The sequence below is a fragment of the Trachinotus anak genome, unplaced genomic scaffold (genome assembly GCF_046630095.1).
Source record: "Trachinotus anak isolate AG129_WGS33_773 ecotype Australia unplaced genomic scaffold, CSIRO_AGI_Tana_v1 ptg000013l, whole genome shotgun sequence".
NCBI classification, from domain to species: Eukaryota; Metazoa; Chordata; class Actinopteri; order Carangiformes; family Carangidae; genus Trachinotus; species Trachinotus anak.
The window spans coordinates 30,796,768-30,810,000 of NW_027273864.1; the positions used below are offsets into that span (position 1 = coordinate 30,796,768).

At 41.2% G+C, this 13,233-nt stretch overlaps 1 protein-coding gene across 4 annotated transcripts in view; it reads right to left on the reverse strand.

Annotated features, from left to right (window-relative positions):
* Positions 1–13,233, reverse strand: part of ptprt (protein tyrosine phosphatase receptor type T) — a 317,399-nt gene that overhangs the window by 101,118 nt on the left and 203,048 nt on the right. For all 4 annotated transcript variants that reach the window (XM_071493994.1, XM_071493993.1, XM_071493992.1 and 1 more), the window contains exon 16: positions 6,963–7,098. In XM_071493994.1, the coding sequence (XP_071350095.1) occupies positions 6,963–7,098 (136 nt within the window). The remainder of the gene's footprint in view (positions 1–6,962; positions 7,099–13,233) is intronic.

Consider the following 13,233-nt stretch of genomic DNA (forward strand, 5'->3'; position numbering starts at 1 on the left):
AAACACACAAACACAAACACACACACAAACACACAAACACAAACACACAAACACACAAACACACACACAAAAACACAAACACACACACACACACACACACAAAAACAAACACACAAACACACACACACACACACAAAAACAAACACACAAACACACACACACACACACACACACATACACAAACAAATACACAAACAAACACACACACACATACTTGTACTTCTATCTTTGTGAGGACACTCATTGACATAATGCATTCCCTAGCCCCTTACCCTAACCTTAACCATCACACCTGAGAGCCTAACCCTGACCCTGACCCTGACCTTAACCTAAACCTAATTCTAACCATAACTCTAAAACCAAGTCTGAACCCTCAACATGTGATTTGAAGGCGTCTCAAAAAGTGAGGACCGGCCAAAATGTCCTCACTTTCCCAAAATGTCCTCACTCTGTTAGTAAAATACTTTTTTTGGTCCTTACTATGTAGCAAGTACAAGTACACACACACACACACACACACACACACACACACACACACACACACACTGACTTTGATGACACTCATGTTCTATATACAGTCACATGGACATGTGGCACATTCACACCAGCAAAACCATGAAGGAGCAGCAGAGAGATACACTCTACATGAACACACAGACTGACACACAGACACACACACACGCTCTATGCTCTCACACACACACACACAAACTAGCTGTTCCACTAAATACACTACATAAACAAAACGTTGGAGGCAACTGTTAAAAGATCACACACTCTGTGCTTCAGTCGTGCAGCTGTGTGTGCGCAGGTTCATCTCACTTCTGTTTGTGTGTCCAGTCACATTTCTGACTGTGACCCTGTACACATCTGCATGTGTGTATGTGTGTGGGTACATGTGTATGTGTGGACAGGACTCAGCTCTGGTGGGGACTCATCGTACAAGCACCAGCAGCGTGTTTCTGATCAGATAGCACCTCATTCTCCAAACTGCAGCCTGACATGATTCAGAGGGGGCGGGGCCTATACCTCATCAGTTCACCTTGTTTCTATCTATAACAGGCCAATCAAGGGAAAGGTCATCTTCACCGTCAGTGTCACTAACTTGATGCAGGCTTTAGGGACTAAAATGAGCTCCATCCTCATCCTCATCATTTCCTCTTCTGTCCCTTCAACTCTTCATTAGATCCAGTCTAAGTTTAGTTCCTGGGCTGCCGTACCTGGTCCCTGCGGCAGAGTGTTACTGTCCATTGGCACAGGACCTTCTGTCGTACGAGCCAGGAGGCAGCAGAGTTAAAGTTCACTGACGGGTCAAACACAAGCCCAGAGGCTGCTGGGAAACGGGATTTCATCAGACTCAACATAAGCTTTTTGTCTCTAGTTTCAATGTAAGAATAAAAAATTATTATAATGTTTATCTTCATTTAAACAATGTTGTCTTTCCTCCATGTTTCCCCTGCTGTCAGTTCAGTGCAGATTGTTCAGTTGTTATCATTAAATTATTTGTTGCAGGATCAGATTTGAAACATTGGACACTGCAGAGATTTTTAAATGGGACATGAGTTGGAACCACAGGATTAAAACACATGGATAGTTTCAGTGTGGACTGACTGATCCAGCCTCACTCAGGACCTTTTAAATACACAGAGTCTGATTACAATTCAGATGTTTCTGCACAAATGCATCTCTAAGGCCAGAACACAGCTGTTAATGGGGAGGGGGCTGATTTGTCCAGAGTCTGGTATCTATATGTTTTGTTAATTTGCTTGCTATTTACCTGTCTTTATTTGTGCACCTTGTTGTTGTTGTTGTTGTTGTTTTTAATTTAAGCTACTGAAATGCTGTAGAGTCTCCTTTTAAAATTTGAAATAGCTGTTTCAATAATATAATTTTTCCATTAATTTGCAGATCCAGAGATGTCACCTTTTCTCAATCACTTAGTCTCAGTGTCTGTCATCACACATACACACACAGACACACATACAAAAAAAAAAAAAATCAGCCAGTGTTTGAGGAGCTTCAGAAACATTCAGTATTCATCCAGTCTCCTTTCAACCTTTTTATGAAAAATGTATCTTCCGGCGCTGCTTGTTTGAACCCTCGGGGGCCACCTGGCTGTGAAAACATCGAATCCCCATTAAGACTTCAGTCATGTCCAGCTTTATTCACTTCTACATCACATTATCAGCAACATCCTCTGCAAAAATAAAGTCCATTTGGAACATGTATAACAGCGTTGTGAAAGATTAATTGGACAGTTGTGCGTGCTCACTTCAGTCCCGACAAAGTTTTGTCTCAGAATAATTCATGGGCTCTGAAAGGCATGTAAAACACTTTCAATTTAAAAAACACTTTTTCTTCCACTCGGACGGCCAACTGAAGTGTGTGGAATGAAATATAGATGACCCTGAAAAACAGGGGATGATATGGTGAACCTCCCACCGTCTCGTCTGAATCTATTTGTCTGCACTGCTTTTATCAATTCTTCTGCTCTCCTCTGTCTCCTCGGCTCTTCACAGCCTCTCAGTGTTACTACTGTTTTCTTCTGTCCTCCATCTGAAAGTCTTCCTATGGAGCCCCTGAAGTCCTGAAAGGTGATATATTCCATCTTGTGTATTAAATAGTTTGTTGGTGCCGGAAATAAGTTTGAAACAGGCTTTGTTTGGACATTTTGGTCATTTGCTATTCTATTGTTTTTCTTTTTGGTTTGTTTATCCTCAGGTTTATTATTATTTTTCATCCAGATTTGCTCAAAATGTCCTGCGAGCTGGAATGAACTAGAAACATTCAGCTTTGCACAGTGACTGGAAATGATGTGGATCAGCTTCTCAACAGACATTAGTCCTATCGGCCACGTGGTGACGCTGTAACTAAGTCCAGTTCTGGAAAGGCCACACCTCACATGACCCACAAGTCCAGCTCAGTGTCATCTACAAAAAAGAACACTTTGACCATTAAATTCTGCCATGATGGATTTTTGCTAATTAGGTTGAAGAGAGCTTTCTGCTACTCTTTCGTTTAACTGGTGTTTGTCTTCGCCGAACAGAACAAGCTTCTGCAAAATAGCCTCCAACAGCTCTTGAGTCACAGCTGGTTTTTAAGGTATTCAGCCAAATTGAATTCGTAGAAAAGCTGTCCATACACCCATTAATGCCAGAACTGGGTTCCTTTGAGACGTATGTTCTCCTGCTGTTTGCTTTAAAGCCATGTTCTTGGCATTAACATGTATGACACGTATGACACTCCAAGATTAAAAGTGAACTTGATTAACTGAGCTCTCTCCATTATGGTAGCTGTGTCCATCTGAAGATGTAAGAGACACATATGATGCATGATTATCTTGTGATGAAAAAATAATAAAATGTGCACACAAGATAAATAACTTGTTTGTAAAAAATAATAACTCATGTGCACAAGATAAAATATGTGACCTTTCTCCATATCTCCATAGCTTCCTGTTCTTTAGCCTGCATTTTCTCTCTCTACTTGTATTTCCTCTATAATTTTCCTCTTTCCATCCTCATCCACATGCAGAGATCATCTCCATATCTGCTTGTCTTTTCTCTCTCTGTCATACTTTCATATGTGCTCCATGACTCTGTTTGACCTGTATGGGACCTTTAACCCTGACCGGCGGCCCGGGTTAGCTCGGATTCATGAGAGAGTCTGAGCAGCATCTCAACTGCTTCCTTCTTCTTCTTTTGCTCGGCTGCACTGTTGCTCTTTTCCTTCTTTTTTCCTCTCATACACAGTGGTGGTGTTTGCCCTCTAATTGGCCTTTTTTATGTATATTATGCCCAGTTAGCCTGGTTAGCATCTGTTTAGCATATTCATTTGACCCTCAGGTTAACCAGGGCTGCCTTGTCTTCATTCTTTTTTCTTTTAGCCTCATACATTTTCTTCCTCCCTCCCCTGTTTTAGTTTTGCTCCCCCCTCCTGCTCCCTCCTTTATTCCCTTCCTGAACCGTCCTCTCAAGTCTCTACTTACACCCTCCTTGTTACATCTGGCATTTTCCTCCTCTGGCTCTGATAGACTTTTATCCTCTTGGTGTCTGGGATATTCCCTGTTAGCCTGGGCTAGCCTCTGATTAGCATTGCCAGCTGACCCTGTGGCCTCTCTGACTCCCCAGCCTCCTGTGCTCAATTGAAATGGATTTAATGCTGTATTCGAACCAGCAGTAAGAAATCCAACAAAGTATCTCACTGTATAACTGTGGTTTTATATACAGCAGTGGTTTCACATGCAAAGGCAACTGTACAATAGATGAACTGGATGTTGTAAGATTCACTACTTTCTTCTCTACAGCTGCACGTTTGATGCCTCAATGCTTGAATACCATCTTGTCTTTTCTCCTTGTCTGTATACAAGGTCCTTTTTCTTTGGTCCTGTTCACACCTGGTATGAACATCCCTCTCAGGTGATCCAATCACAGCTGGGCAGCTCTGAGTTCAGGTGTGAACGCACCCAAGGTGAATTGAGGACGCATTTCAGACCTGATCACTCAGACCACATTCAGAGGTGGGCTGGGTCACGGTGAAGCACCGCCTACTCTGCTGATGTCCTCTGACAGGGTCTGATTTGTCCCAACATAGTTTCATCATGAACCCAGAATATTTGACTGTTTTTTAATGGATAAAACCTGATTTCACTGTAGAGCTGCGAGCAGTGAAATGATTCGCTCAACCCCTCCTTGCCCCATGCTCTCTCTCTCTCTCTCTCTCTCTCACTCTCACAAAAGCACATCAACAACAGACCTGTCAGTCACAGTAGGACTGGCTTGAACACTGTATACCTGTTTATCTGCACAAACAGCAAAGAAGTGAGATCAGACCACAGGTGGTCACTGCAGACACATTTTAAGCAGGTGTGAACAGACGAACTTGAGCTGACCACCTGTGATTGGATCACTGAAGACAGGTGTTAATACCTGTTTTAACAATACATGTGAAGTGTTTGAGTATCATTTTATTCTAGGCTGCTTTGGTAACTGTCCAAACATACCGAAGGCTGTAACATAGCTGCTACAGAAAATGGCCTTATTCAGTGGTGAGAGACACTTTACACTCGGCTCTCACAGTAAATCTCTTCTAAACAATAACAAGCAGCAAAAGTCTGCATCATTTCATCTTTAGGGGATTAAACCAGCATCAATATTTGTGCATTTCTCTTGAAACCAGCCCAGTGGTTTTGAGTCTGCACCATTGTTTATTCTGATGTTTGCTTGTAAAAGGATTTCAAGCCTTGGGCAATCAGACCAAGTAATCCTCACACCTTCCGTTTCACCTCCCTGCAGCTCTAGACGTAGTTTTTTAGTGTAGATGTGCTTCAATTATTAACATCAACAAAGTGTCACAGTGGCATTGTTGGAGCACATTTGCTCAAATTTCATATTTGCACTTGTCACACTAAAGAATTCAGACAGTGGACTGTGTGTGCTGAAGCAATATGAGCGACACATTTGATGCCTTTTTTTTTTTTTTTTTTTTTTGCTGTAACCAAAGTTTTGTGTAAACTTTGAGTGTGAATAGAGAAACTGACAAAAACATAAAATAATGACACAGAAATGTCAGCAAAACAAAATGTATAAGCAGTAATGTGAGTGAGGTAGAGAGGGATGGATGGATGGAGTGATACAGAGAATTAGAGAAAGTAAAAGAAGGGCAGGTGATGGTGGCAGGCCAGTGTGCATGTTGACAAAGACACAGGAAGCTGTGTGTGTCTGCTAACTGAAACAAAGGGATACAAACCATATCTCAACTCTGGGCACCTCTATCACTATTATTTATTTTGCCTCTGAGGGTAAGAGAGGATTAAGCACATCACCAGATTCAAAACATAATTCTGACATTTTCATGTCACCTGAAGAAACAAATTAAAGTTTGTGGCCAACAATCAGAGTGCGGCCTGCAATGTTAAAAAAATGTATATCTGACATTATCTGACTCTGAAACTAAATGGAAAACATTTTAAATTCTGATTAAACCTTTTGACTGATATCCCCTTCACTTCAAGACATTTATTCCCCCCGCCTCCATCCATAAATGTAAATTTGAGCCTCTAACCCTTCACATCTATATGTCATACTATCTACTATCAACTATGAGGACACTTTAAACTAACATAAGGTCTATCCATCTGTCTGTCTACCAGTCTGTTCAGTCACATGCTTTAAAGATGCCAAATGTAGTGTTTTATTCATCAACATGTGGAGTTGTCCGTGTACTTAACATTTACAAAATGACACAATGGTCGTTAAGATGATTGGTAGCCTCGGTCTCGTGCCAGTGCTGCTGTTATAGCTGCCATCTTTTAACTTTGTCTTCAATCAGCTGTTGGCTCCTTTTACCATCTCCAAACTATTAAAGGTCCCACACAGTCTAAAGGTAGATGTCCATGTGTTTGTGATTATAAAGTATTCCTGTATTCTCTCAGCTAAGCCCTGCCAACTCGGACACACCATCCAACCTTGCAGGATTTGGTTTCTCTGAGTGTTTACCTGAAATCTGCTATATTTTTATTTGATCAATCAGAAAACTGTCAGCCAATCAGAAGAGAGGATCTGATCCTCTCTTCTGATTGGCTGACTGACCTGTTGTTACTAGAGCTCCAGAGAGAAGCCTGAGAGAGGAGATGTAAAACCACACTTAGATGATTTCTGTTAAACCCACAAACATATCTTCTGATGGAGATCAACACTTCAGATATAACACTAGAAGTTAAAATATGGGACTTTTAAAGTTTCAGCTGAGTTCCCTGTGGAGGAACAGCCCTCTTCCTGTTCTGTGCCACAAAGCAACTCACCGGCAAAATGCAGCAGAATCTGACAGAGGCTACCAACTGTCTTGTCTGTGGGTTAAGGAAATTGCAGTGGAGATGCAAAAACAGGACGTGTTAATGATTTACTGTTGTTATAGCACCTTTAAGCTGCTACTGTGTCCTGACGTTCAGGTTTATCACCTACCTGCGTTTGAAGGTGAGGACGACGCCGAGGAGGATGATGATGAACATGAGGATCCCTGCGATCACTCCAGCCATTTTCACCGTGCTGTCCACCTGCTTCTCCGGCTCCATGGCATCCGAGTCCTGGGTGGACGCACCTACACACACACACACACACACACACACACACACACACACACACACACACACACACACACACACAGGTATGCACATAGTCACATTGGTAGGCAACCACATACAAATAGCGAAGCACATACAGTCACATAGAAATGACCACACATGCATGCACACACAGCCAAACACACACAAACATACGATTCAATTCAATTCAATTCAATTTTATTTGTATAGCGCCAAATCATAATATACATTATCTCAAGGCACTTTACAGGGTCAGGTCAAGACCTTACATTGTTACATTATACGATGCGTGCACACACACACACACACACACACATTCATCCTCTCCACAGAAATATATACATATATATACACATCATCATGAACACAAAGGACATGTTTACCCTTGGTTGCCGTCCTTGAAACACACACACTCTCTCTCATACTTACACAAAACATTCACACATTAGCCACAAACAAAGACACACTGAACACACTTGATCCCAAGGTGAAGAAACTTTAAACACTTCATCCATATGCAAAGACTCATAATCACGAGACAGTGATATGCAGAGGGTGAAGACAACATCATCAGCATGCAAAAAAAAGTTAATATCCAGGAACAGATTAAGTTTTAAGGTGGAAAATAATTTCAAATTTCAGATTTAAGAGAACTGAGATATTAAAAAAAAAAAAATCATTTTGAATACGATGTGAATATTTGCTTCCTGCTTGCTGCTTAGACTCATTCACTGATGACACATACAGTTTAATTATTATTAATTATTAAGTTGCAATATGTCATTTACACTTTAATTTGTTTATGATTTTGTCATTTTCAAGAAGATTATGTGACTAATGAAATGCATCGTGATTCACTGAAATTCTTGTCAGGAAGTCAAAATGCATCATGGGAAATGTATTTTCTTTGTGTTTTCTGCAAAAATGTCTTTAAAGTCACAGTTCAGACAACAACCTGAGCGAGGGGAGCAGATTACAGCAGTAACCTGGATGAAAACAACTAAAACAACAGCATAGTAAATCACTGCCTCCACCCTAAAGCTCATTAATGTTCATTTTTTAAAAATCTATAAATGTAAAATAATAATAATGATAATAATAAAAAATAATGAAAATGTTGACAAATGTGCTTTTCATCAACCATATTCAGTTTCCAAGGCAAAGCGACAAATTTACAATAAAAGTCAAAGGTTTAAGGTTTCAGGTGGTTTCTAGTCATGTTTCTTTCTGCTTCAGAGGCTGAGTAATAAAAGATTTAGTGAAGGTCACATTTTTCAGAAAAGCCTCAGGTTGTTTTCAAAGGCCTCAGGTCTTAACGCACCAGAAATTTCTAACTGATCAAACGCTGGCAGATAATTTTATCTGACTTAAAAAAAAGAGGGAAACTTAATAATTCCAACCATAACTTAATTAAAAAAGCAATTAGTATGAGCTGTACACCTGAACCGAACACTGTGTTGTCACAGAAAAAATAAAACAAATCTCTATTGAATACCTGCCAGTGAATATTTTCAAAGTGACATGTTGTGTTCAACACAAAAGGAGAGTCAAGTGTTCCTCAAACACCAGCTCCAGTCCAAGGTACACTTTGACCTCTCAGAGAGGTGCCGCTCTGTTAGACAGACATGGGAAGCAGACTAATCAGTGTATTAAACTAAAACTGGTGCCCTTTGTCTGAGGATGACTGACAGCAGTCAAGGTAACATAATCCAGAAAGGAGGGTGGTGGGGAAGATAAAGTGATAGAAGGAAGAAGGGATATGTAAAAAAGAGAAGAAAGAGCAGAAACCCTCGAGCTGAGGATCCTGGGATCCTGCGCATGAATGCACCTGTGCTCTGGCAGACATGCACCGAGCAGCCTCTCGTTATAACCTTGATAGACAAAGATGGCTGATTAATAGAGTGATACTGCTGTGTGGGAGTTCAGTTTAATCCCCTGTCTTGCTCATCTTGCCCCCCCGCCCCCGAGCTTTAAACACCTAACCTTGGCACGCCCTGTAATACCTGCAACAGTCCTCAATGGCTGCAGTGATGAGATGTTCCTTTAAAAACCCCTTAATGCCTTCAATGGCAACACGCTGTCACCGTCTTTATAATGCGATTGTGGACGGCGTCTTGAAGCTACAGCGCTTCACCTTGTGAAGAAATGAAAATTAAGAAAACACATCTGTCAGTCTGCATCGTACGTGCTAATGCAGCCTTTTCTCCCTGCATCCTTTCCATGGAAATGAGAAATCAAACAGACATTTAAATGGTGGAGTTTGGTATTAAGTGCTGTACTTTTTGAAAGTGCAGTAAAAAAAAAACAAAAAAAAAACAGGATATTCAATGGATCCTGAATATTTTGTCTACTTTAGAAACTCTTCGTTAAAAGGAGCTACAAAGTTTTAAAGCTTTGCTCAAAAAAAGATGAAGTGCAGACTTTGCATTATCCTCCATGTCCATCAAACTGTATACAGCTGTAGTCATTAGTGCAAGAACGAATGAGGCTACAAAAAGTGCTGATATTTATTTCACAGCAGATATGTGGTTGGTTCAAAGATACACAGTGGAGGTATCAGGAGAGTCTTTCTATCAGTGTGTGGAGCACTTACTGCAGACAGGCAGAGTGGTTCTGTTTTGAAAAGTTACGCCTCACCTAGATGTCAGGACGGTGCTTTTAAAAACTCTCAGGCTGTCCTCAGTGCCACCCGATCCTCTCAAGAAGAACTTATGTTCAGTCTACCACAGAGGAGTGTGCACATCCTGGTATTGTATGAGATGCATAGAAAAATAATTTGAAGATTTCAAATGTAGCTATTGGCAACTCTAGACTCTGGGGGCCCCAGGCAAAGAGGCCCATCGAAGGCCATCAATGCCCATTCAAACCTTCCCTGCATGCAGACTAGTGGCAGACATTACAATTTACTGACAGCTGCGGGGAACTGTACAGGGTCTTTATCGGAGGTTTAAGGGGGTTTTTGTCTGTCACTGCAAATTGTGCCGGTATGAGGGGCCATCAGGGGCCCCTTTGATGTTGATGATGATTTTGCCTGTTTTTCCTCTCCTGATGCTGGGCCTCTGAATTGTGCTTCCATAATTCTGCAGTGGATTTAATTTCTTATGATGGTGAAGAATCGTTTGATGAAACATCTCTGCTGTTGTAAACTATCTGGTGACTGTAAAGGACAATAAATCTCATTCACTTGTTGTACATTTCAGGTACACTGCTGCTGCACATTTTGAACATAGTGTCAACACACAAACTTGTAAAATGTCATCATTTACTCAACACTTGTGCCAACTCCTCCTTGAAGTATATCATACAATTACAACAAGAGCCTGTCCTCAATCAGCCTGCAGGAATCTGTTGCATATTTCAATCCAAAACTCTACATATCTGGTGGCTTTTCTGGTTGCTAACTGACTCATTTTTAGACAATCAGACATGATAAATGCATAAGTATGTAGCTTCCTGTTTTAATTCTCATTAACACTATGAGAAAATAACCTAGGAAGGACACTTTCTGATAGCCTCTGGCCCTGTAATCAGCAGAGGTGTACAGAAGTGTGAATTTCATCTTGTCTGTGTCCGTCAAGCACATTGCAGTTACATAAGAGCCTGGAGCGGTCATGCAAGAGACAAGTTCACACATTTCCCTGTAGTCTGTGCCCTGGTAATCACCCCACAGGTGTATTAAACCTCAATTTCCCCCCCTGAGTGATCCGCAATATGTGTCACCTGACACATTACAGTGTGACCCCATTTGTTCACACTTCACCGGCCCACGTGCTGATTGGGTTCAACAGTTCATAATGTAACAGCAGAGGACCCCACCTGGCAACGGGTTCAGCTCCATTTAACACTGTGATTGGCCAGTTTGGGAGCCACTCAGCCAATCAGGCGACCTCAGACGGTGGCAGCAGAGAAGCGTTCTCATGTGAGTGCGTCCATTACAAGAGGGTAAAAAGATGAGACAAAGCAAGTCAACACGGTAAAATAGGATTGATTGGCAACTGGTGCAAACGCAATATGGAGGATACCGCGGCCTCGTTTATGGTTGTATTGTCACCGCGAGGTAACAGGTGGCCCCTAAGTATCTACAATTTATGAATCCATCTTGCTGTCTTGCCACCAGCACTGGCAGGTGGTGTGGGTATTATTTTGTTGGCACGCATCAGGTATGCCAGAAATAAAAATAAAAAAAAAAGGACAGTCATAAGAGAAGAAGACTTCATACTGTACCTGAAAAACATATTTGATGAGGTGACTCCCTTCACTTTATTCATTAAAGGAATTATCAAGGAGGAGGATGCAACATCTCCTACTGGTCCCAGGAACTTGACAATAACTAAAGTGGGTCTAATGCTTGTTTTCCTGTGGCCCAGTATATTCCCAGTTCCATGGCCCGAATCTGGCCCATATATAGAGTGAGTGTCAGATTCCACATCTGGAACAATTCTGGTGCACAAACTGAAAATCTTCCAGCTGTCACACAACACTGGAAGAGAACAGCCAGAAGCTGCCCAGATGTGGAAGTATATGGACCAGACTTGGCCCTAGGAGCCAGGTATAACATTTGGACCAGAGGTTTTACACTACATGGATTAAAAGCAACGAGTAAATTCTTTTCACTCCTCTATTGAAGGTCCTATATCATATAAAGTGAGATTTTTAATCATAAAGAGGCTCAGATCCTCTCTTCTGACTACCAGAGCTCCAGAGAGAAGCCTGAGAGAGTAAAACTACACTGAGATGGTTTTTCATTCTTAAAATCACAAATATATCTTCTGATGGAGATCAACACTTCAGATAAAATGCTGAAGAAATGTAAAATGTGGGACTTTTAAATATACACCGAACAGAAAAAAAGTGATTGTCAAGTGTCAGTAACTGACAGTAGCTGTCAGCCACAGTGTTGTGAAATGATGATTGAAGTGTTGACCTGATCACAAGGATGTTTGCAGTTACAGCCATTTTTAGTTTCTCTTAATTACTTGAGTGATCAAAACAACTCCAAAATTAGCCAAGATCTTTCCTCTTTATATCCATCTTCATGACACTTGCTCTGATTGTGCAATGTTGCCATTAGCAACCAAGTATGTGGCGTGGGAAAATTACAATAAGTGTTTGAGTGTATTTTTAAAACTTAATGAAAACATAGTGTAAATCTTAAACATTTATGAACAGTGAAATGAACTGGAATCTGCTTTATCCAAAGTGCTCTACCACAGAATCACAAACGCTCTTTACTTATCTCCTCCATCAGGTTGACCATGAATCTACTTTCCTGCTGAACACAGTACGGCTCATCTGTACCTGCAGTGCACAAGAGGTTGACAGAGAAAGGAGGGGGAGGGTCTGTGGGGCGATGGCTCCAAGAGGGTCTTTAAATTCCTCACTCGACCTGTAAAATCCTCTCAGGGGAAAGACATGAAATATCGATCTGAGAGGTATAACTGCTCCGACTGCCTCTGTAGATGCCACAATTCACAACCACTTGGCCTTCACAGTGATAGGCTGTCCCACCAGGGGAATACTGTAAGGACAACAACACAGTTACTGGTGGCTATAGGGAGTAAAGTTTATACACACATATTAACTGTCCTACTCATATAGTAAATATGTAATGCTGCAATGCAAAAGAAAAAGAGTGGTAGAGATGCTAAATGCTAGCTTAGCATCTTGGAGCAGCATACGATTAAATAAGTGATTAAAACACACTGCACCTTAGAAACAAACCCTGAGGTGAAGTAGAGGAAAGTATCAAAGCCTCAGTCCACAGAGAAATGCACACAGCCTGTATTCAGAAACTGAGCCTTAAAACCAGCCGTCAGGACTTCTGGAACTTTGTGATGTCACAACAAAGCAGTCAACACCCTCAGCCACGCCCCAAGCCCCGCCCACCCGGACCCACCATCCAACCTTGCAGGTTTTGGTTTCTCTGAGTGTGAGAGAAGCCTGAGAGAGGAGATATAAAACTATACTAAGAAGGTTTCTGGATCTTAAAGCCACAAATAAATCTTCTGATGGAGATCAACACTTCAGATATAAAACAGGAAAAGTGTAAAATATGGGACTATTGATTATAATCTAAAAAGCTATATTATATATATACATAAATGCAGAATGTAGCAGATGTAACTCCTTTA